General features: G+C 40.1%; 1 protein-coding gene across 1 annotated transcript; it reads right to left on the bottom strand.

The window, feature by feature from the left end:
• WBP2NL (WBP2 N-terminal like) lies at window positions 1-26,862 on the bottom strand. The gene is made up of 7 exons (XM_027106024.1): window positions 26,801-26,862; window positions 14,405-14,513; window positions 14,006-14,147; window positions 13,746-13,838; window positions 9,146-9,236; window positions 3,061-3,088; window positions 1-84 (listed from the first exon to the last, which is right to left on the bottom strand). The coding sequence occupies exons 1-7, from the start codon at window positions 26,860-26,862 to the stop codon at window positions 1-3; spliced, it is 609 nt and encodes a 202-aa protein (XP_026961825.1).

The raw sequence follows: 26,862 nt of genomic DNA, 5'->3' as shown, positions 1-26,862 counted from the left end.
TCACTGGTGGGGTTCCATATCCCGCAGGTGGGGCTCCATATCCCCCAAGCGGGGCTCCATATCCCGCAGGTGATGCTCCATATCCTGGTGGTGGGGGTCTGTAGACCACAACTGGGTAGGCTGAGAAGGAAAAATATCAGTTAGTCATTTTTTAGAGTAGACAAGGAATAAGTAAGAAGGAGGTAGAAGATAAAAAATAATACTGGGGCTTCCCTGGTGGCGCAGTGGTTAAGAATCCACCTGCGGGCTTCCCTGGTGGTGCAGTGGTTGAGAGTCCGCCTGCCGATGCAGGGGACACGGGTTCATGCCCCGGTACGGGAAGATCCCACGTGCCGCAGAGCGGCTGGGCCCATGAGCCATGGCCTCTGAGCCTGCGCGTCCGGAGCCTGTGCTCCGCGGTGGGAGAGCCCACAACAGTGAGAGGCCCGCGGACTGAAGAAAAAGAATCCGCCTGCCAATGCAGGGGACACGGGTTCAAGCCCTGGTCCGGGAAGATCCCACATGCTGCGGAGCAACTAAGCCCGTGAGCCACAACTACTGAGCCTGTGCTCTAGAGCCTGTGAGCCACAACTACTGAGCCCACGTGCCACAACTACTGAAGCCCATGCGCCTAGGGCCTGTGCCCTGCAACAAGAGAAGCCACCGCAATGAGAAGCCCCTGCACTGCACGAAGAGTAGTCCCTGCTCGCTGCAACTAGAGAAAAGCCCTTGCGTGGCAATGAAGACCCAATGCAGCCAAAAATAAATAAATAATTAAAATTAAAAATAATAATAATAATAATACTGAAGCAAACTGACACAGGAAGAGAATTCAGGCAGAACAATGCAGAAGCCATATTCTTCAGCCATCACCAGCTGAAGGCTTTATCATTTCTTGTTGTGGAAGAATTCAAATCAACATGAAAACAACCCTATAGTTATATCTCTACATTACTTATAGTTGTACCCAGATACATACTTAATAAAGTTTGTTTTGATGATACAAAAGTAATAAATGCTCAATGAGGAATATGTATTTGGGAAATAGAGAAGAGATAAAATTTTAAAAGTCATCTATAATTCCATAATCAAACACAAAAACTTAATATTTTGGTGCATTTATTGGTAGGATCTCTGTTAATCTTTTTTATACGATCATGATTATAACAACCATACAATTTTTAAAAAATCTGGCTCTTTTTACTTGACATTATGAGAAAGTTCTTTATATTATTAATGTATTTCATAAATTAAAAGCTGGACTATATTTTATCATGCTGATAAGTGCTACTTATGATAAGTGCTCCCTGGTTGTTGGAGAGCATGTTGCTTCCAAATTTCCAATTAATATTATAATAAACATGAGTTTTATTTATTTCCTTGGCTACATTCCCTAAGTGATTTGACTGTATCAGTGTGAATGGACTGTCAAGTTACTTTTCCATAATCCATATTTATGTTTAAGCTATGTAGAAAACACATTAAAAGAACTGTCTTAAAGATGCTCAAAGAACTAAAGGAAAATGTGGAGAAAGTCAAGAAAATTGTATATGAACAAAATACAAGTATCAATAAAGAGATAGAAAACCTAACAAGAAAAGAAACAAACAAAAAATTCTGGAGCTGAAAAGTACAATAACTGAAATGAAAAATTCACTAGAGGAATTTACATTCAGATTTGAATAGGCAAAAGAAAGAATCGGTAAACCTGACTACAGGACAATAAAAATTGTTGATACTGAGGAACAGAAAGAAAAAGACTGAAGAAAAGTGATCAGAGCCCAAGGGACCAGTGGGACACTACCAAGCAGACCAACATACACATTGTGGAAGTTCCAGAAAAAGAAGAGAGAGAGAAAGATGTAGAGAAAATATTTGAAGAAATAATGGCTGAAGACTTCCCAAATCTGATGAAAGACATGAATATAAACATCAAAGAAGCTCAATAAACTCCAAGTAAGATGAACTCAAAGAGATCCACACTGAGACACATTATAATCAAACTTTCAAAAGCCAAAGATAAAGAGAGAATCTTGACAGCAGCAAGAGAGAAGTGAATAATCACATACAAGAGATCCTCAATAAGAAAGTCAGCAGATTTCTCACCAGAAACGTTGGAGGCTAGAAATAAACTGTCCAACAAGAATCCTATATCTGGCCAAACTCCTGTGAGAGTGAGAAAGAAATTAAGATGTTTCCAGATAAACAAAAGCTGAGGGAGTTCATTACTACTAGACTTGCCCTGCAAGAAATGCTTAAGGGAGTCCTACAAGGTGAAATGAAAGGACACTAGACAGCAATCTGAAACCATATGAAGAAATAAAGATTTCAATAAAGGTAAATCATTGAGCAATTATAAAAGCTAATATTATTATAACAATGGTTTGTAATTCCATTTTTGTTTTCTACATAACTAAAGAGACTAATGCATTTAAAAGAATTATTAGGTTATGTTTTGGGGGGCACAATGTATAAAGATGAATTTTGTGACATCAACTGAAAGGGGTGAAGACAGAGGGGCTGTAAAGGTACAGAGTATTTGTATGTTACTGAAGTTAAGACAGTAAAAATTCAAATTAGTGTTATAACTTTAGGATGCTAGATGTAACCCCCATGGTAGCCACACACACACACACACACACACACACACACACAGAGAGAGAGAGAACAGCTATGAAATATAAACAAAAGGAAATGAGAGTAGTGGGAGTCAAGATGGCCATGTGGGAAGACATGGAGTTAGTGTCTCCCCACAACTAGGGCACCTGCCAGCCTCTGGTGGGGGACTCTGATGCCCAAGGAGACAGAAGGAACCCCAAAGTGAACCAGTTGGTCATAGGGGACTGAGGGGGGAGGAGAAGTGGAGGCCAGACAGGATCAGCGCCCCTGAGGCTGGGGAGATCAGGAGAAGCAGCTGGGAGGGACTCTCTGGGAAGAGCAGGAGAGGAGTGGAGGGTGACTGCCTGGCCCACTCAGGCCGGGGAGCCTGCTGAGCTCCCAGACCGGTACCCACCCCATCCAGGCCGCGTGGGTCCTGGGGGCATAGAAGGGAGGTCAGAGAGATCAGGAGTCAAAATCAACTAAACACAAAAGAAGACAGTAATGCAGGAAATGAGGGTCAAAAAAGCTATAACGCATATAGAAACCAAATAGTGAAATGACAGAAGTAAGGCCCCCATCATCAGTAATTACTTTAAATGTAAGTGGATTAAATTCCCCAATTAAAAGACAGAGATTGGTAGAATGAATAAAAATTCATGATTCAACTGCATGCTGTGTGTATGAGACTTATTCTAGATACAAAGACATAAATAAACCGAAAGTAAAAGGTTGGAAAAAGATATTCCACGTAAATAGTAACCAAAAGAGAGCAAAAGTGGCTATACTAATATCTGACTAAATAGACTTTACATCAAAAAGATTATGATATAAAGAAGAAAATTACATATTAATAAAATGTTCAGTACAGCAAAAGGATATAACAATTATAAACATTTACACACCTAATGACAGACCATCACGTATATGAAGCAAAAACTGACAGAACTGAAGGAAGAAATAGACAGTACTACAATAATAGTTGTAGACTTCAACATCCTTCACTCACAATGATGGCTAGAACAACCAGACAGAAGATAAATAAGGAAATAGAGGACATAAAAAATACAACAAACCAACTGGATCTAACAGACAAATATATGACACTCTACCCAACAACAATAGAATACACATTCCTCTCAAGTATACATGGTACATTTTTCAGAATAGAACATATATTAGGCAACAAAGTAAGTCTGGATAGATTTTAAAAGATAGATGTCATACAAAGTAGCTTCTCTGACCACAAAGGGATGAATTTACAAATCAACAACAGAAGTAAAACTGGAAAAATTACAAATTTGTGGAAATTAAACACCGCACTCTTAAACCACAAATGGATCAAAGAAGAACTCACAAGGGAGGTTATAAAATACTTAGAGATGAATGAAATGAAAACACAACATACCGGGACTTCCCTGGTGGTCCAGTGGCTAAGACTCGGTGTTCCCAATGCAGGGGACCCGGGTTTGATCCCTGGTCAGGGAATTAGATCCCACATGCCACAACTAAGAGTTTGCATGCCACAACTAAAAGATCCCACATGCCACAACCAAGACCCGCTGAAGCCAAATAAATAAATAAATTTTTTGAGCTTTTTTTTGTTTTTAATTATTTTTTTTTTTTTAATTTTTATTTTTTGCAGTACGTGGGCCTCTCACTGTTGTGGCCTCTCCTATTGCGGAGCACAGGCTCCGGACACGCAGGCCCAGCGGCCATGGCTCACAGGCCCAGCTGCTCCGTGGCATGTGGGATCTTCCCGGACCAGGGCACAAACCTGCATCCCCTGCATCGGCAGGCAGACTCTCAACCACTGCACCACCAGGGAAGCCCCTAATTTATATTTTTATACAGCAGGTTCTTATTAGTTATCTATTTTATACATATTTGTGTATATATGTCAATCCCAATCTCCCAATTCATCCCACCACCACCCCACATAATAAATAAATATTTAAAACAAACAAACAAAAAACACCATATACCAAAGCTCAAAGGATGCAGCAAAAGCAACGCTAAGGGGGAAATTTATAGCTAAAATCACAGTAAAAAACAAAAAAGATCCTAAGTCAACAACCTAACTTAAAAACTTAAAGAACTAAGAAAAGAAGAACAAACTAAATCCAAAGCTAGCAGAAGGAAGGAAATAATAACAATTAGAACATAGATAAATGAAAAAGAGAATAGAAAAACAATAGAGAAAATCAGTGCAGCCAAAAGCTGGTTCTTTGAAAAGATCAACAAAATTGAGAAACCTTTAGCTAGACTGACCAAGAAAAAAAGAGAAGATTCAAATTATTAAAATTAGAAATGGAAGTGGGTACATTACTACTGATTCTACAGAGATAAGAAGGATTATAATATGCTACTATGAACAACTGTATGTTAGCAAATTGGATAGCCTAGAAGAAATGGATAAATTCCTAGAAGCCTAAAACCGATAACACTAAATCATGAAGGAATAGAAAATCTGTATAGACCTAGTAAGGAGACTGAATCAATAATTTAAAAAATCTCCCAACAAAGAAAGCACCTGGACCTGATTGTGTCACTGCTGAATTCTACTAAACACATAAAGAACTAATACCAATCCTTCTCAAACTTTTCCAAAAAATTGAAGATGAGGGAACACTTCCTAACTCATTTTATTACCTATTGTGAATAATGCTTCTATGAACATGGTGTACAAATGTCTCTTAGACCCTGCTTTCTATTCTTTTGGTATATACCCAGAAGTGGAATTGCTGGGTCATTAAAAATGTTTTTAGGAACCTCCATACTATTTTTCACAGTGGCTGTCCCACCAACAGTATATAAGCATTCCAATTTCTCCACATACTTGCCAACATTTGTTGTTTACTGGGTTTTTTTTGATAGCAGCCATCCTAATGGGCAAGAAATGAAAACTTATGTTCTCACAAAAACCTGTACCAAAACCTGCAACCAATCCAGATATACTTGAGCTGCTGAATGGTTAAACAAACTGTTGTACATCTATACCATGAACTATTACTCAACAAAAAGAAGGAACAAATTATTGATACATGCAACAACCTGGGTGAATCTTGAGGAATAATGCTGAGTGAAAAAAGTCTATCCCAAAAGCTTACATACTACATGATTCCATTTATATAACAATCTTGAAATGTCAAAATTACAGAAATGGAGAACAGATTAGTGGTTGCCATGCGTTAAAGAGGAGGGGGAGGAAGGGAAGTAGGTGTAGCTATAAAAAGACAAACAGAAGTGATCCTTGTGGTAATGTAAATGTTCTGCATTTTTATTGTATCCATGTCAATACCCTGGTTGTGATATTATACTATAGTTCTGCAAAATGTTACCAGTGGGAGAAACTAGGTAAAAGGTATAAAGAATATCTCAGTATTATTTCCAAAAATGTATGGGAATTTACAATTATCTCAAAATAAAAAGTTTAATTAAAAAACCATAATTATAGCAATAGACAATCCAAAAAGGAAATTAAGAAAACAATTACATTTACAATATTATCCAAAAGAATAAAATACCTAGGAATAAATGTAACCAAGGAGGTAAAAGACTTGTGCTTTGGGACTTCTCTGGTGGTGCATTGAGAAGACTCCACGCTCCCAATGCAGGAGGCCCAGCTTCGATCCCTGGTCAGGGAACTAGATCCCACATGTGTACCGCAACTAAGAGTTCGCATGCCACAACTAAGGATCCTGCATGCTGCAACTAACACCCAGTGCAACCAAATAAATAAATAAATATTTTTTAAAAAAGACTTGTGCATTGAAAACTACAAAACGTTACTGAGATAAATTAAAGAAGACCTACATAAATAAAAAGAGTTCCTATGTTTATGGGTTAGAAGACAATATTAAATTAAGATAGCAATTCCCCCAAAACTGATCTACAAATTAAATGCAATCCCTATCAAAATTCTAATGGTCTTTTTGCAGAAATGTAAAAGTTGATTCTCAAATTCATATGGAGCTATAAGGGACCATGGATGGCCAAAACAATATTGAAAAAGAAATACAAAATAGGAGGACTCACACTTCCCTATTTTGAAACTTACTACAAAGTTACAGTAATCAAAATAATGTGGTACTGGCATAGGATAGACTCATATACCAATGGGAATAGAACTGAGAGTCCAGAAATAAACCTAAACATCTATTACCAATTGATTTTCAACAAGGGTGCCAAGACCACCCAGTGGGGAAAGAATAGTGTCTTCAACAAATGATTCCTGGACAACTGGATAAGCACATGCAAAAGAACAGAGCTGGACCCTAACCTTACTCCATATACAAAAATTAACTCATAGAGACTTCCCTGGTGGTCCAGTGGTTAAGACTCCATGCTCCCAACGCAGGGGGCCCGGGTCCGATCCCTGGTCAGGGAACTAGATCCTGCATGCCGCAACTAAAAGATCTTGCATGCCGCAATGAAGATCTTGCATGCAGCAACAAAGATCCCATGTGCCACAACTAAGACCTGGTGCAGCCAAATAAATAAATATTCTTTAAAATTAAAAAAAAAATAACTCGTAATGAATCAATAACTGAAATATAAGAGCCAAAATTATAAAACTCTTAGATAAAACATAGGGGTAGATCTTCATGACATTGGACTTGGCAATGGATTCTTAATTTGATACCAAAAGCACAACTAACAAGAGAAAAAAATAGATAAATTCATCAAAAATTAAAACTTTTGTGCATCAAAGGATATTCTCAAGAATGTAAAAGATGACCTACAGAATGGGCAACATATTTGCAAGTCCCATATCTGATAAGGATATCCAGAATATATAAAGAACTCTTACAACTCAAACAATGAAAAGACAAACTACCCAAGTTAAAAATGGGCAAGGACTAGAATAGATATATCTCCAAAGAAGATATGCAAATGGCCAAGAAGCACATGAAAAGATGTTCAATATCATTTATCATCAAGGAAATGCATATTAAAATTATAATGAGATATCTCCTCACAATCACTAGGATGGCTTTAATATAAACAACAAGCAAAAAAAAGTTAAGTAACAAGCATTGGCAAGGATGTGGAGAAATAGGAAATTGTACATTGCTGGTGAGAATACAAAACAGTGCAGTTGCTGTGGAAAATAGTTTGGTGGTTCCTCAAAAAAGTTAAACATTAAATTACCATATGACCCAATAATTCCAAATGTAGGTATATACCCAAGAGAAATGAAAACTTATGTCCACCTGGAAACCTATATACAAATGTTTGTAGGAGATATTATTCATAATAACCAAAAGGTGGAAACAAGCCAAATGTTAATCAGTGGATGAATGGATAACAAACTATGATACATGCAATGGAATATTAGTCAGTCACAAAAAATGAATAAAGTACTGATAATGCTACAACTTGGATGAACCTTGAAAATATTATGCTAAGTGAGATAAGCCAAACACAAAGGTCACATGTTGCTTGACTCCTTTTATGTGATATACACAGAATACGCAAAGCAGATTAGAGGAAACCAAGAGATGTGGGGAGGGGACAATGGGGAATGATTACTTAGTGGGTATGGGGTATTCTTATGGAGTGATGAAAAAGTTTTGTTTTGTTTTTTTGGCCTCGCCACGCAGCATGCGGGATCTTAGTTCCCCGACCAGGGATCAAACCTGTGTCCCCTGCAGTGGAAGCGTGGTCTTAACCACTGGACTGCCAGGGAAGTCCTGAAAAGCTTTTGAAACTAGAGAGAGCTGGCGGTTGCACAACATTGTGAATACGCTAAATACCACTGAATTGTACATTTTAAAATGGTTAATTGTACGTTATGTGAATTTCAACTCAAAAACGTTTTTATAAAACTTTAGCAACACTTACTTTTAGATCTTGAATATTAGATTTTAGTAACCCTTAAAAACTAAGGTAACTATTAAGACTATAGATAACTATCCTTCAGCTGTATACAAAACTAAATAAGCCGATGGACATGTACGTCATGCTCCAAGGAGAACCCAAGAGACAGCCTGCATTTGGGGGTCTGTTGGTAACCTGTTAGGAGACTTTTTGTGGTCCACCAACAGACTGTGGACCGTAGTTGAGAATCACCGATCTCTGTCTCCTGGGAACATGACTCAGCAGCTATGGACAGGCACGACTGTTAAAGGAAAGTGTACAGGGCATAAAGCCGAGGACTGGAGTCCTCAGTGAGGTTGAAGGGCATGGCACAAGCATGATGGCTATGCTTGTGTGAAAGGGGAAGGGGGAAGTTGGCAAGAGCACATGTTTCTGCTCAGGCTGTAAGCAGGAAGTGGCTGTTCCCACTGATGGGAGTTGCCCAGGTATGCTCCATATTTGTACATTATAGTTAAAAGTAAACCTGAAATGGAAGCCTGTCATTTACTGACTTGCCACTGAATTTTAGTCTGGAAATGAAGTCATGGACTCAACCATTTTCCAGCCCCCCACACCTCTGCTGCTTCTTCTGCAGCAGAATTGGAGGCAAGGTAGCAGTGAATAGATCTTTGAGCCCCTGGCGTACCTTTCCACCTCCCAGGAAGAACCTCCATGCCATATCTTACCTGGACAAGGCGTCTGTTGGGTGCACATCATGCCCCCTGGTGCAGTAATTATATAGGGTCCTGAAGTGCCGAACCAGTAATTTACACTTCCAAGTGGAATTCCTCTGGCAGCTGAGAAGACAAGTTTGGCAAAATAGGGACTCTTTAATTCTTTTAAGTCAGATGTACAGCAGCTAGCAACCAAATAATTAACAGAGTATTAACCATCACCTTACATGTGTGTCCAACAATGTCCCCAGGATACAAGATTAAAAATATACATTGCCCTTGTCCTCAACTGTATGCTTCTTGAAGGCAGTGATTGTGTATATTTGCCTGTGCTTATTGAAGGCCTAGCATAACACCCACCATGATAGGTATTCAGAAAAAATTTCCAAGTGAGAATTCTATCAAGTTGGCAAGTCCATTAAAGGCCAATGTAATGGCAGTACTAAAGAAAGCACTTCTGTTTGTCTCCCTCTGCCTCTCAAAAGGACACTTTTGATGGTATTTGAGGTCCACTTGAATAATCCAGAGTAATCCCCTCATCTCAAGATCCTTAATTATATCTGAGAAGGCTTTTTTTTTTTTTTTTTTTTTTTTTTACAAACAAGGTAACATTCACAGATTCTGAGGATTAGGACACAGATTATATCTTTGGGAGCCATTATCAGCCTGCCACACTAATTTCTGGCCTATGGCATATGACCAGAAGTAATGTACACTGCTTCCAGGCCTGACCCATGAAAACTTCCCAGGTGAGATCTTTACTCTCTTCCCCTCTCTGCTCGCTACCCAAAGAGGTCTTGGAAGCCATGTGTTAACGATGGCAGAGACTCTATTACCTTGGGTCCCTGAAGGGCTATGTGGAACAGAGCCCCCTTTCACCCCTGCTGATTGGCCTTTATATAAGCAGTAATATCCATTATCTTAAGCCATTGATAATTTGGGGTTTATCTGTTTCAATAGCTAGCATTATCTTAACTAATTATTATTACTTAACTAATTCACTCTGAATCTAAAGTTGTCATCCTTCCCTGTTACCCTCCCTTTCAATATTCTATTAGTATTCCCTTTCAGAATAAGTCATTATTTTATTCACTTACATGTTTGCTTATTTCTTATATGACTCTCACTAGACTGTAAGTTTAACAAAAGCAGGGACTATGTACTTATGTCTCGTTCACTGTTGTGTTCCCAATTGTCGCTCCTAGTGTTTGGCACACAATAGGTACTCAATACATGTTTGCTAAAAACTTAAATCAAAGAGCCCTGACAAAGCAACTCTGCTGAGGCGAAAGGAATCTTTCCTGGTCATATAATCAGCTCATGATGCATGATGGGTGTTTAATTCCAAAGGCCTCAAGGAAGCCCATTCACAAGACCTGACTCTTGCCAGGGGAGTAGGCATAGGCTTCCACACCTAAACCATGACATAATCAGACCCAGAGCAGTTTCAGACATTGGGCCAAGTTCATATAAGTTGCCTAAATCCTTTCCAAGTGGCTGTGCAATGGCTGAGACACTGACCTACCTTTGCAGGCCAAGAAGCAGAACTTAATGAGAGCACGAAGAGAATCCCCTGAAGTTGCCTGACCCTTATCTCATAATCCTAAAAATAAGCCCCCTCAGTACTGTGAGGCCAAAAATAAGAGTGAATTCAAGACCCAGAATGCAATTGTCCCGAGTTCCCCAGACATCTGTAGCAAAGGGGAACTGGATTTCCAAGTGTCCCCTGACCCGGATTCTTCATAGCTACACTCCCTCTGTCTGTAGGACACTCTGTTATCCAATGTCAGGCTTCCAGATGCTGTCTGCCCTCTGCACCATGAAGAGCTGCCAGTGGGGTACAGCTTGTGAACTCCTTGGCCTTTATATATTTGCACTGTATTTTTAACAGTAACTGCAACAAATTTTCTTACTCCTCAATTTTCTCTAACATCGTTCTTCATCACCCCTCTTCTCCAGCAGTTCACTGAAATCTCTTGATAATTCTGCCAAAACCTCAAATTTCCTCATGCAATGCACATTTTTCAGTCTTCATTTTACCAAACATCTCTCCAGCAGCTGACAGATGACTACCCAGTAATGCTTGAACCTTTCTCCTCCCTTGACTTCCAGGATAATGAACTCACTTGATTCTTCTCTCACCTCTCAGTCAGCCCCTTCTCAATCTCCATTGAAGGTCACCCCTCCCTACCTATCCTTTAAATGTTGAGGACCCTTGGCATACCATCCTTAATACCATCCTTAATACCATCCTTAATACCATCACTGAATGAGCCCATCATTCACATGGCTTCAGAGATGACCGATGTGCTGAGGATTTCCAAATCAGTGTCTTGATACAGTGCATCTTTGGAGCTCCAAGCTGCATGTCTACTGCCTCTAGCAGCTTGTGTACCTCACACTTAATATGGTGCAGGGGTTAAGAGTGTAGGCTCAAAAGGACACAACATCTTTTATACAGTATTCCTGCCAAAATACGTGACCTGAATATAATCATGAGGAAACAGACAAACACAAATTAAGGGATATTCTACGAAACAATAAGGCTGTATTCTTTTTAAAATGTCAGGGTCATGAAAGACAAAAAGAAAGGCTGAGCGCAGACTAAAGGAGACCAAAGAAATAGGACAACTGAATTCAATATGTGATCTGGGATTAGATCCTGGATTGGAAAAAAAAAATGCTATTAGAATTAGGAATAGTAATGGTCAATCATTTGAATTTGAATAATCAATAGTATTGTTTCAATGTTAAATTTTCTGATTTGATAAGCACACTGAGGTTAGATGAGAGAATGCCCTTGTTCTTAGGAGATACACACTGAAATATTTAGAAATGAAGGAAATGATCTTTGTGACTTACTCCCAAATAGTTCAAACAAAAGCAGGAAAAAAAAAGAATAACATAAAGCAAACGTGGGGACTTCTCTGCTGGCGCAGTGGTTAAGAATCCGCCTGCCAACGCAGGGGACACGGGTTCGAGCCCTGGTCTGGGAAGATCCCACATGCCGCGGAGCAACTAAGCCCACGCGCCACAACTACTGAGCCCGCGCACCTAGAGCCCGTGTTCTGCAACAAGAGAAGCCACCGCAATGAGAAGCCCGTGCACCACAATGAAGTGTAGCCCCCACTCACCGCAACTAGAGAAAGCCTGCGTGCAGCACTGAGGACCCAACACAGCCAAAAATAAATAAACAAATAAATTTATTATTTTTAAAAAAGCAAATGTAGGAAAATGTTAATAATGGGTTAATCTAGATGAAGGTCCATGTGAGTTCGCTGTAATATTCTTAAAACTTTCTATAGATCTTATTTTTTTTCAAAATGAAAAGTTTAAAGAGAGAGAGTATGTTTAAGGTTCAAATTCCAGCTCCACCACTTGCTAACTGTATAGCCTTGAGAAATTATATAACCATCACTGACTCAGTTTCCCTAGCTATACATTGGGGATAATGATAGAACCTACATCATAAGTTTTTGTGAGGATTAAATAAATTAACACATGTAAAGGCCTTGGAACACTGCCCAGTATATGATAAGCATTCAATAAGTGTTAGGTAGTATTAATTACTATGTCTAAAGTTGAACTCAATTCCTCTCCAATTTAGACTATCGCTTATACTCATTTTTTTTTTTTTCGGCCATGTGGCTAGCAGGATCTTAGCTCCCTGACTAGGGATGGAACCCGGGCCAATCCCCAACCACTGAAAGCATCGAGTCCTAACCACTGGACTGCCAGGGAATTCCCTAGACTATCTCTTATACACTTGACTATGGTCTATAGCATCATGATCCAGTCAGTCTTCTAAGGTAGAAAATTCATTACATTCGTCTGTGTGTCCCCAGAACTTTGCCCATGCCTCTATTACAGCACATGCCATAAGACAGGATAATGTATTTGCATATGTCTATCTCTACTGGACTGTGTTTGTCTCAGCTAGACTGGAGTTGGGGGTGGAGAAGGCAAGGGAGAAAGGGGAAGAGCATTCCAGACAGAGCAAATAGCATGAAGGCTCAGAGGTGGGAGGGCAAGGCACAAAGAAACCCAGTTGGATTGGAGTACAAAAGGTGAGAGAATGAGGGATATAAAGTGAGGCTAGATTGAATTAAAATATAACATAAAAAGATTATTTGTATCCTCTGGTACATCCATTAGATCAGTGCTGCAGGGCTTGATGGTACCTCTTCCCATGCTTTAGTCCCATGGAAGATGGGAATTAAACCTAAGAGAAGCAAAGGCAAAGTCAGAAAGGAGAGAAGACAAAAAGCCATGCCAGAGGAAGAAGAGCCAAGGCCACGCTACCGAAAACAAGACTACTCAGTGATACATGAGACCGGCACTTAAATGGACAAAAGACTATCAGGTATAATTAGCTGTTCAGGTGTCTGACGGTAAGCTCCCATTAGACTGCAAACTCCTTCAGGACAGGGAGGGACTAAATCTTGTGTTCCTAGCATGTAGTATGTTACTTGGCACATAGTCAGTAGGCTCAGGAAATGCCCGCTGAATACATGTGCAAATATCAACCGCCTGACCACAGAGGCCAGAAGTCTTCACTAGCTAACAGTCTTACTTCAATTACACAGGCCCCCAAACCCCAAAGTGCTTGATAATTTTATAAGCATCGCTCACCAGCAGAGGCAGCTTTCATCAGCAGCTGGGCAAATTCAATGGCACCTCCTTTTCTGAAGGATAATTTAAAAATAGCCTGTCCTTCCCAGCCACCTGGAGGAAGAAACGGCACACACTCACTAAGAGGCTGGCATGCTGTAACAGAAGGACTGCCACAAACAATAAGAGAAGCACTACCCAATGAAGCAGGGGCCAAGTCTGAATCTTAAACCTTCTGGAAGCTTTTGAGAAAAAATATACTTCTGAGGGGAGACACTTACCATCCGGAGCTGCCTGAATGGTTCCTTTAATGTAGTTGGGGGCAAAGATTGGTTGTTGAATGGTGCAATTACTCATCAGACCAAATGGCATCATAAAAGAAAGCATGGGGTCATTGACTAAGTGTGAAGTCACGAAGATCACCTAAGAGAGAAAAGAAACTTTGGAAAAGGAATGCAATTTATCCATGGATTGAGACATATAAGAGCAATTCTGAAGTTAAGGCTGCTTTGGCATTCTGGCCTAATTGAGAAGCATGACTAATTTTCTTCCATCACACTTCAACATGGAAAATCTCAAAGGAGAAATGGTTTAAAATACTTTGAAAGTCAATGTTTAACCTCTCTCCATTTTAAGGAAAAATGTAGAGTTAATCAGATCAAAGTAGAAGTAGAAATTACCCGGTATGAAGTGAGAAACAATGTTCCTCTTTTTGTACCATTAAAGAGATCATATCCCACTGGTTGCTGTAGGAAGGAGAGGTCCACATCCTGACTCTGCTTCAAGACACTGCAGAAAAGACAGGGCAGACAGCACACAATTTAGAATCTATATAAAATTATACAAACAGAGCTCGTAGCATAGTTTCTAGCCTGGAGGGAGATTTTAATAAAAGTTACTTGCTGCTGCTACTGCTACTACTATTTTATTAAAATAGAAAGGAATTTAAATGATCTTATTCTCTGACAATTCACACTTATTCTTCTTCTTTATCATTGGGTTCTTTTTTTAAAAAAAATTAGTTCCCCCACTCTTTTATTAATTAATTTATTATATTTGGCTGCGTTGGGTCTTAGTTGTGGCACTCGTTATCTTTCATTGTGGCTCACAGGCTCTTCACTGCGGCACGAGGGCTCTCTAGTTGAGGCTCATGGACTTAGTTGCCCCACAGCATGTGGGATCTTAGTTCCCCAACCAGGGATCGAACCCACCTTCACCTTCATTGGAAGGCGGATTCTTTACCGCTGGACCACCAGGGAAGTCCCATTGGGTTCTTCTTTCTTATCAAACCTAATTCTATTCTTAATGTATATTCATTAATTCTTCTACTTCTTGTGCAGTTGGTATAAAGCACTCTGTTAACGGAAATGTTTCTTGGACTCTGGTAAAGAACGTTAGGCACACGCAGAGTGCTCCCGAACGCTCTGACATGTTCCCTCTGTCTGTCATGTTCTCCCTGCACTCCTAACCTGAAAAACTTGGGCTCATCCTATTCTTACTCATAGAATCCTACTGGGTTTTTTTCCTTTCTTAGCAATTTGTATATATAAATTATAAATATATAAGTGGGTGCTACTAAATATTGAAAGAATGAGTGAATGAAAACATGAATATAGGTAATAATGCAAGAAATATATGACATACATCACATAAATGGAACAAAAATATCATGGCAGTTTGGTGGAAGGAGAGATTAGCTCTTGGTTGAAGTAATTAGGAATGACTTTACAGAAAGGTTGACATTTGAGCTGATTCTTTTTTTTTTAGGCCATGCCATGCAGCATGCAGGATCTTAGCTTCCCAACCAGGGATCCCCTGCATTGGGAGTGCAGAGTCTTAACCACTGGACCACCAGGGAAGTCCCATTGAGCCAATTCTTAAGAGATGAATAGTGTTTCAGTAGGCAGAAGTGAGGGTAGGGGAAAATCCTGATGGGGAGCAAACAGCATTAATGGAGGTATGCAGTGGAAAGAAAACTGTGTACTTGGGAGCAGCCTACCTATGTGGATTCATCAAAACAGCATGGAAGTGAGACCCGGAGGAATAGTGAGATAAAGCTGGAATCATGCTGGGACTAGAGCTTGGAGACATCATTCAATAGGCAAGGCAGAACTGTGACTTACAGCTGTCTCAGCAGGGAAGTCACATGATCAAGGAAGTGGTGGTATGTCAGAGGGATCCATTTAAGAGTTCCTAAAAATGTTGCGATATGAGGTAATAAGAACTGGAACTAGGATGGTGGTGTATGGATAAAAAGGGCTTTTTAAGAGACTATGAAAAAATAGGATGTCAGCAAAAATGGTGGAATAAGGAACTCTAAAGGTCAGCCTAGAACTCCAGAATCTAATCAAAAGTTTATAGCAACTAGGGGAATGTTTAATCAAGAAAAAAATAGTTGAATGTCAATAAGGGAGTTTTGTGCACTTTAACTTACCCTAGTACTATCCTCCACTCTCCAGTTTGGCAACAGCTTTGACAACAACAACCCATATTCTCAGTATAGGTGCCCACTCCTGGGCGGAGGAAAACAGACCTTATTGTGGTTTGACCTGTCCAGTGGCTTCCTGGAGGACTAGCTATAAGGGCATGTGCCTAACTCAGAACTCTCTTAGGACTTAGGCAGCTACCTAGGGCACATCTGTCAAAAACATTTCAAGGCAAATGTGTTAGAGCTGCTATCTGGGGCAAAGAATGACATTTTGGGCAAACAATAAAAAAACTGAAAAGTGAGGAAGGAAAGACTAGGAAATGAGATACTTTGAGGAATAAAGGCTTTGAAAACCTCTGACATGTTCATGGGAATCTAGAAAGCACCACACATACATTTTCAGGGCTGAGTTCATGCTCAGAAGAAACCTGAGAAGGCCCCAAAACTGTTATCTCTGGTTGACAGTGGCTCTGCTCTGCTCAAGCAGGCAGTGAAAGCTAAGACAGAGTTTTAAACTGCCTAGCTGAGTGATAAAGACAGGCTCCAACTCACACACACACACACACAGGGCATCTGCAAAGGCTGGGATTTTGTTGTTGTTGTTCCAAACATACAAGTAAACTGTCAAATCACTAGCTAGCCTCTAAATTAACATAAAAGAGGCCACACATGTCATTAGCAACACATAACAAAGAATATAGACTTTACAAAATTAGTTCAGGGGGCTTCCCTGGTAACGCAGTGGTTGAGAGTCCGCCTGCCGATGCAGGGGACACGGGTTCGTGCCCCAGTCCAGGAAGATCCCACATGCCGTGGAGCGGCTGGGGCCATGAGCCATGGCCGCTGAGCCTGCGCATCCGGAGCCTGTGCTCCACAACAGGAGAGGCCACAACAGTGAGAGGCCCGCGTACCACAAAAAAAAAAAAAAATTAGTTCAGAAAAATCACTAAACAATAACTACAATATGCAGCAACAACACCCTGTGGAAGAGGGAGAGTCTGATTTCCAGAGTTGCCACATTATAATTTTTAAAAATGTCCAGTTTTCAACAAAAGAAAAACATGAGGCATGCAAAGAAACAAGAAAGTATGGGACTTCCCTAGTGGTGCAGTGGTTAAGAATCTGCCTGCCAATGCAAGGGACGCGGGTTAGAGCCCTGGTCCGGGAAGATCCTACATGCCACAGAGCAACTAAGCCCGTGCGCCACAACTACTGAGCAGGCACTCTAGAGCCCACGAGCCACAACTACTGAAGCCCGTGAGCCACAACTACTGAAGCCCACGTGCCTAGAGCCCATGCTCCGCAACAAGAGAAGCCACTGCAATGAGAAGCCTGCACACTGCAACGAAGAGTAGCCCCTGCTCTCCTCAACTAGAGAAAGCCAGCACGCAGCAATGAAGACCCAAAGCAGCCATAAATAAATAAATTTATTTATTTATTTTAAAAAATTAATTGAAACTGCCCCTTAGGAAGCCAAGAAATTAGATTCACTAGACAAAGACTCTAAATAAACTATTTAAAATATATTCAAAAATTAAAAGAAACAACGACTTAATAACCTAAGGAAAAGGATGAAAACAATGTCTCATCATGTAGAGAATACAAAAATAAAAAGATAGAAATTATAAAAAGGAACCAAACAGAAATTCTGGAGTTGAAGACTATAATAACTGATATAAAAAGTTCAGTAGTGGGGGACTTAATGGCATATTTCAGCAGGCAGAAGAATCAGTGAACTTGAAGATAGGTCAATTGAGATGAATAGTTACTACCTGAGTAACAGAAAGAAAAAAGAATGAAGAAAAAGGAACAGAGTCTAACAGACCTGTGGAACACAATCAAACATATCAACGTATGTATTATGCGACTGGCAGAAGGAGAGGAGAGGAAAAAAGGGGGAATAAAGAATTTTTGAACAAATAATGTCCACAATTTTCCCAAATTTAATGAAATACATGAATCTACACATCCAAGCTCAACAAACTCCAAGTAGGATAAACTCAAAGAGATCCACACTGAGACACATTGCAATCAAACTGCTGAAAGCCAAATACAGAGAATCTTGAAAGCAGCAAGAGAAGAAAATTATCATGCACAAGGAATCCTCAATAAGACAAACAGCTAACTTCTCACCAGAAAATATGGAGGTAATGGGATGAAATATTCAAAGTGCTAAAAGGAAAAAAAAATTGTCAACCAAGAATTCTAAATCTGGCCAAACTATCCTTCAAAAATTAAGGAAAAATTAAAACATTACCAAGTGAACAAAAACTGACAGAGTTTATCACTACTAGATCTGAAATATAAGAAATGTTAAAGGAAGTCCTTCTGCCTGAAATAAAAAGACACTGGACAGTAAATGAAATCAACACAAAGAAATAAAAAACACTGGGAAAGATAATTACATAGGTAAATTAAAAATCAATATTAATGAATTTTGGGTTTGTTCATTTCATTTCATCCTATATGATTTAAAACACAATTGCATAAAACAATAATTATAAATCTATAATGATGAGCACACAATGTATAAAGATGTAATTTGTGACAATCACAATATAAGAGGGCAGAGCTATGTAGGAGTAAAGTTTTTGCATATAATTAAAACTAAGTTGGTATTAATTTGAACTAGATTGTTATAAATTAAGATGTTAAACATAATCTGTGGGGCAACCACAAAGAAGATAAGTAAAATACATGCAGCAAAGGAAATGAAGAGAGATAAAGATGGTATACTAAGAAATATCTGTTAAACACAAAAAAGCACTCATGGAGGAATTGAGGAACAAAAATGATATAAGAAATATAGAAAACAAATAGCAAAAGAGCAGAAGTTAAATTCTTCCTTATCAATAATTACATTAAATTAAATGGATTAAAGTCTCCAATTAAAAGGCAGAGAATGGTAGAATATATTTTTTTTAAAACATATTAATGCTATAGACTGTCTACAAAAACTCACTTGAGATCTAAAGACACAAATAGGTTGAAAGTAAAAGGATGGAAAAAGATACTCCATGAAACAGTAACCAAAAGAGAGCTGCAGTGGCTATACTAATATCAGAAAAACATAGACTTATTTATCTCTTGTAAAAATAAAATACAGTGTGTGTGAAAAAAAATTATTACAAGACAAAGAGGAATCTTCTATAATACTAAAAGGGTTAATCATCAAAAAGATACAACAATGATAAGCATGGATACATCTAACAAAATTCAACCAGACCTAACATATAAGGACACTCCCCCCACAAAGGTAGAATACACATTCTTCTCAAGTGCACATGGAACAGTCTCTAGGATAGACCATATGTTGGGCCACAGAACAAGTCTCACGAAATTTATGAAGACTGCAATCATACAAAATATCTTTTATGACTACAATGGAATGAAATTAGAAAAAAATAACTGAAGGATATCTGACAAAGTAACAAATATATGGAAATTAAACATCACATTCTTCTTCTTTTTTTTTTTTTTTTTTGCAGTATGCGGGTCTCTCACTGTTGTGGCCACTCCCGTTGCAGAGCACAGGCTCTGGACGCGCAGGCTCAGCAGCCATAGCTCACAGGCCCAGCCGCTCCGTGGCATGTGGGATCTTCCTGGACCAGGGCACGAACCCGTGTACCCTGCATCGGCAGGCGGACTCTCAACCATGAGCCACCAGGGAAGCCCTAAGCATCACATTCTTAAACAACCAATGGGTCAAAGAAGAAATCATAAGTGAAATTAGAAAATACTTCGATCTAAATGAAAGCAAAAGCATACATACCAAAATTATTTAGATGCAGCAAAAGCAGTGCTTAAGAGTGAAATTTATAGCTTTTAATGCCTACATTTTTTTTTTTTTTTTTTTTTTTTTTACGGTACGCGGGCCTCTCACTGTTGTGGTCTCTCCCGTTGCGGAGCACAGGCTCCGGACGCGCAGGCTCAGCGGCCACGGCTTGCGGGCCCAGCCGCTCCGCGGCATGTGGGATCTTCCCGGACCAGGGCACGAACCCACGTCCCCTGCATCGGCAGGCGGACTCTCAACAACTGTGCCACCAGGGAAGCCCAATGCCTACATTTTTTAAAAGAGAGATTTCATATTAATAATCTAACTTTCCACCTTAGGGAACTAGAAAAACAAAAGCAAATGAAACCCAAAGTTAGCAGTAGGGAGGAAATAATAAAGATTACAATGGAGATAAATGAAATAAAGAATAGAAAAATAGAATCAATGAAACCAAAGTTACTTCATTGTGAAGATCAACAAAATGTACCAATCTTTAGCTAAACTGACCAAGGAAAAAAGAAAATTCAAATTACTAAAACTATGGATGAAAGTGGGGATGTTGGGCTTCCCTGGTAGCGCAGTGGTTAAGAATCCACCTGCCAGGGCTTCCCTGGTGGCGCAGTGGTTGAGAGTCCGCCTGCCGATGCAGGCGACACGGGTTTGTGCCCCAGTCCAGGAGGATCCCGCATGCCGCAGAGTGGCTGGGCCCGTGGGCCATGGCCGCTGGGCCTGCGCGTCCGGAGCCTGTGCTCCACAATGGGAGAGGCCACAACAGTGAGAGGCCTGCGTACCGCAAAAAAAAAAAAAAAAAGAAAAGAAAAGAATCCACCTGCCAATGCAGGGGACATGGGTTCAAGCCCTGGTCCAGGAAGATCCCACATGCCGCAGAGCAACTAAGCCTGTGCGCCACAACTACTGAGCCTGCAAGCCACATTACTGAAGCCCACTTGCCTAGAGCCCGTGCTCTTCCACAAGAGAAGCCACTGCAATGAGAAGCCTGCGCACCTCAACAAAGAGCAGCCCCCACTCGCTGCAACTAGAGAAAGCCTGCGTGCAGCAACAAAGACCCAATACAGCCAAATATAAATAAATAAATAAATAACATTTTAAAAAAAGCAAGAAAGTGGGGATGTTATCACAGACCTTACAGAGATTTAAAATAAGATTATAAGAGAATATATGAACAATTGTATGGCAACAAATTAGATAACATAGATAAAATGGGTAAATTCCTAGAAAAAAACTACTGAAATTGACTAAAGGAAGAAAATTGGAATAGACCTATAACAGGTAGAGATTGAATCAGTAGTCAAAAAACTTCCAATAAGAAAAAACAGAAAAATACTCATGTAAAAAATCCTCAAAAATATACTAGTAAACTGAATATAACAACACATTAAGAGGATTATACACCATGACCAACTGGGATTTATCCCTGGAATGCAAAGATAGTTTAAGATACGAAAGTCAATCAATAACATAAAAATAGACTACCTTATGATCCAGCAATCCCACTTCTGGGTATATATGCAAAGGAAATGAAAATAGGATAGCAAACAAGTATCTGTACTCCCATGTTCATTGAAGCATTGTTCATAATAGCCAAGATATGGAAACCATGTAAGTGTCCATCAATGAATGAACAGATAAAGAAGATGTGAGATAGATAGATATGTATGGACAGAGAGAGAGAGAGAGAGAGAGCCACACAGAGAAAGACAATACTGCATGGAATCACTTATATGTGGAATCTTTAAAAAGTCAAACTCAAAGAAACAGAGAAGTAGGGTGTTGCCAGAGGCAAGGGGCCAGGGTGGGGGGCTGTGGAGAGAATAGGGACAGGTTAGGAAAAGGATCAAACTTAATATAAATTTTTTTAAAAATAGAGATTTTTTTAAGAAAATCAATCAATGTAATATACCACATTGACAAAATGAAGGACAAAAAACCACATGATCATCTCAATTGATGCAGAAAAAGCATTTGACAAAATTTTACACTCTTTCATGATAAACACACTCAACAAACTAGGAATCATAGGAAACTACCCCAAAATAATAAAAGCCATTTATGAAAAGCCCACAGCTAACATCATACTCAATGGTGAGAGATGAAAGCATTTCTTCTAAGATCTGGAAAAAGGTAAGGATGCCCACTCTCACCACTTCTATGGTAAAATGATCTTCAACAAGGGTGCCATGACCACTCAATGGGGAAAGAACAGTCTCTTCAACAAATGATGTTGGAAAAACTAGATATCCACATGCAAAAGAATGAAGTTGGACCTTTAACTTACACCATCTTAAAAATTCGACTCAAAATGGATTAAAGAACCAAACATAATCTCTAACACTACAAAATTTCTGGAAGAAAACATAGGTGGAAATTTTCATGACACTGGGCTTGGCAACAATTTCTTGCATATGACACCAAAAGCACAGGCAACAAAAGCAAAAATAGACAAATGGGACTATATCAAACTTGAAAACTTTTGTGCATCAAAGGACACAATCAACAGAGTGAAATGTCAACCTATAGAATGGGGGAAAATATTTGCAAACCATAAGAGGTTAATATCCAGAATATGTAAAGAACTCCTACAACTCAACAACACCAAAAAAACCCAAACCGATTTAAAAATGGACTAAGGACTTAAATAAACATTTCTCCAAGGATGATATATAAATGGCTTAAAAATATGAAAAGATGTTCAACTTTATTAATCATCAGAGGAATGCAAATCAAAACCATGAATGAGATAGCACCTCACACCTATTAGGATGGCTACTATTGAAAAAAGAAAAGTGTTGCCTAGGATGTCGATAAATTGGAACTCTTGTGCACTCTTGGTGGGATTGTAAAATGGTGCGACAACTATGGAACAGTATGGAGTCTCCTCAAAAATTAAAAATAGAACTACTCCATAATCCAGCAATCCCACTTCTGGGTATATATCGAAAAGAATTGAAAGCAGGGTCTCAAAGAGATATTTGCACACTCACGTTCATAGCAGCACTACTCATAATAGCCAAGAGGTGGAAGCAACATAAAAGTCTATCAATGAATGAATGGAGAAACGAAATGTGTTATATGAGTAAAATGGAATATTATTCAGCCTTAAAAAGGAAGGAAATCTTGTCACATGTTACAACATGGGTGAATCTTGAGGACATTATGCTAAGTGAAATAACCCAGACAAAGACAAATACTATATGATCTCACCTACATGTGGAATCTAAAAAAAAATTCAAATTCACAGAAGCAGAGAGTAGAACAGTGGTTATTGGGGGCTGATGGGATGGGGGAAGTGGAGAGATGTTAAGCAAGGTTACAAAATTTACAGTTAAGTAGGATGAATAAGTCTAGAGATCGAATATATAGGCATGAAGACTATATTGTACTTAATAATACTATATTGAACACTGGAAATACGCTAAGAGAGTAAAAAAATGATCATTATGTGAGATGACACGTTAATTAACTTGACTGTAGGAATCATTTCACTATGTATATTACATCAAATCACCATGTTGTATACTTAAATATATACAATTTTTATGTTTTTAGTGGCTAAGATGGTAAATTTTGTTATGTGCTTTTTACCACACAAAAAATGAACAACTTTGGGATTTCCCCGGTGGTGCAGTGGTTAAGAATCTGCCTGCCAATGCAGGGGACACGAGTTCAATCCCTGGTCCAAGAACATCCCACATGCCGTGGAGCAACTAAGCCCATGGGCCACAACTACTGAGCCCACGTGCCACAACTACTGAAGCCCGCACACATAGAGCCCGTGCTCTGCAACAAGAGAAGCCACCGCAATGAGAAGGCTGAACACTGCAACGAAGAGTAGCCCCTGCTCGCCACAACCAGAGAAAGCCCGTGAGCAGAAACAAAGACCCAACACAGCCAAAAATAAATAAATAAATACATAAATAAATATATTTATTAAAAAATGAATAATTTAGCAAAAAAATGGAGAACATTTATGAACCAAGAAAATTTACCAAATACATATAGTCAATAACCATAAGACAAAAATAATTTCACTAGCAATTAAGCTTTAAAAAAAGATATCAGTATTCAGATTCCATGATCAGACTGAGAGAGCTATCAAAGATTAACACAGGGTGTTGGCATTGGGCACTCAAAGTATTAAAAGGAATGTAATTTGATATAATTCTGTAGGGTAATTTTGCAATAAATATATTTCTGTGTATAAATATATTAAATATAAAAGATTTTTAATATTTTGACAAGATCTTTCATATTAAAAAGATATTTTTAAAATATTTTTTTAAAAGTCTGTGTCCTCTGCTCCCACAATTCCACTTTCAGGAATATATCTGAAAGAAACATTCTGACAGGTGGGCAAAGATAAATCTTTAAAAAGTTCACTGCAGCAATGTTTATAGCAAGGACAAATTAAAATCAGACTATCTGGGACTTCCCTGGTGGCGCACTGGTTAAGAATCCGCCTGCCAATGCAGGGGACACAGGTTCCAGCCCTGGTCTAGAAGATCCCACATGCTGTGGAACAACCAAGCCCATGCACCACAACTACTGAACCTGCATTCTACAGCCTGCGAGCCACAACTACTGAGCTTGCGTGCCACAACTACTGAAGCCCGCATGCCTAGAGCCCATGCTCCACAATAAGAGAAACCACCGCAATGAGAAGCCTGCACACTGCAACGAAGAGTAGCCCCCACTCGCCGCAACTAGAGAAAGCCTGTGCGCAGCAACGAAGACCCAATGCAGACAAAAAAAAAAAGAAAGAATATAGCCTCCTTTTTTAAAAAAAAAAAAATCAGACTATCCCAGATATGGGCTGGAGCAAATATGTATGCATACTGGAGGACAAGACATTGAAAATAATGATGTAGGTACCGACACTGGAAAGCATCCCCAATACATTGGTAAATGAGAAAAACAAGTTACAAAGCAGTCTGACAGGGGAAGGTGTGTATATTTCCACAGGGGAAAGTACAGAAGGATACATACCAAAATGTAAAAAGCACTGGATGTAGGAATTTGGGGTAATTTAAAATTTTTCCCAAGTTTTCTACATGGTTTTACCTGCACACATTTTTGAATATGGATTTAAAAAAAAACAAAACTCAATGTCTTCCCTTTTTACCAGTAGACTCTGGCCCGCACATTTATGACTTTTCAGCTGGGATCAGAAAAAAATCTCCACACGACACAGCCAAGCTGTGATGAATTTCTCAACTGTGTATTGTGAATAGTCCAGAGAAGTCAAAATATAACCAATCTTCTCCCTCTCAAGCTATTTCTTTAAAGTGTTTTTTATCCAGGAAGCCAGAGCACCTACAGAGACTTCTTTGCTGAGAAGAAAGAAGAGAAGCAGTCCTTTTCCTTTTAGAGGGGCAGCCAGAGTAGAGAAGTGAATGCATAGTACCTAAGTTCAGAGCTCTCCCACATGCACTGGCCATGTGATTTTAAGCAAATTACTTCTCTTTCAGTTTTCCCACCTGTGAAACGAGGAAACTAGTACTGATCCTTATTGCAGATAGAGCAGTTATAACTATAAAGCCCTTGCACAGTGCTCGGCTATGGTTAACCATTCAAGAGCACACAAGGGACCCCACAAAGGTAATCAAAGGACCATAAAATCAGTATATGTTACAATTTTTTAAAACCATGCGTCATTCCCTGCCTCCAGCACACAAACAGAAAAGCAGACAGACAGACTCGTAGCCTGAATGAGAAGACACCCGAACACCAGATTAGAAGTGGCTTCAAGGCACAGAGCCACAGGCACACAGGTCAGCGTTCTCTAGGCCAGTGTGCACGCGGTCAGAATGGTGGGCAATCATCTCCTACTACAAAACTGAACAAACAGCAGCGGTCCTTCAGGGGCAAGGGAGAACCTACCGCCTTGACGGCGCGTATAAATCTGTCAAGAAAATATTCTGGGGAAGGAAGCATAGAAAAAAGATCTGGACATCAGCGTGTGGTACTGACTTAAATGGTCTTCCTGACAGATGCATTCAAAGCGACCTAGGTGTGCTCTGCCTCACCTGAGCACAGCCCTGGGCTTCAGAGTCTCACTGCTAGGCGAGCGCAAAGGAAAACGAGGGCAAACCGGAGCAGAGAGGAGCACCTTTAAGAAGTGCCGGGGGCTGGAGAGGGCCTCTGGAAAAATGGGGGCGGGGGATGAAGGAGGGGAGCGGGGCAGAGTCGAGGTGTTAGGTGGGGAGGTGAAAATGGGCGGCTCCGGGCTGAGCCTGACAGAGGCGAGAGGAGAGGGGCGAGCGGTGGTCACCGCTAGCACCACACAGAGCGATCGGTGCGAACCCCAAGGCCGCCATGGGAGGCAAGAGAGCGTCATTCTTCCTAGACGCGTCTTCTTCCGGTCCTGATCTTTAGAAAAAAGTAAGACCAGTCATCTCCTTGGTTGGGGCGAAGACGAGAGAGGGCTTTTCGAAGTTCTGAGAGTGAGGAGAGGCCCCTGACAGTTCGGGATCCTTCCAGAAAGATTCCAAAGACACTCAAGCCTCTTCTACCTCCCAGAAGCCTGGCACCTTGTTCCCGTCACTCTACAAAGGTAGCGCACTAACAGCAGCCGCAAGCGACCCGGAGGGTCGGTGCGACTCCCCACTCCCACCACTGCACTTCCACCTTTCTTCTGAGGCAGCACGCGCCCTTCACACGTGCAACGGCCCCCGCTGCCGCCTTCCCATTCCGAACACCCGTGAGGCAGCAAGCGCCCTAGCGTCGGGGCGGAGCCACGCCCGCTGCGCACGCGGAAAAGGCGGGAAAGTCTGATGCGCTGAGAGTTTGCGAGCCGCCAGTTCCCCGTGCATCTGCTGCCTCCTCTGACAGCTCCGCAGGCTTCCTTTCACGCACCTTTCGCCGAAGGGGATGAGGGCCCAGCGACGGTTCTCGGTGTGGCTCCGGTTCACTGCCAT

The sequence above is a fragment of the Aethalodelphis obliquidens genome, unplaced genomic scaffold, assembly GCF_003676395.1.
Source record: "Aethalodelphis obliquidens isolate GAN/ISIS:26980383/991018 unplaced genomic scaffold, ASM367639v1 scaffold8, whole genome shotgun sequence".
Classification (NCBI taxonomy): Eukaryota; Metazoa; Chordata; class Mammalia; order Artiodactyla; family Delphinidae; genus Aethalodelphis; species Aethalodelphis obliquidens.
The sequence above is the reverse complement of the archived record's forward strand: the minus strand, read 5'-3'. Positions and strand labels throughout refer to the sequence as shown.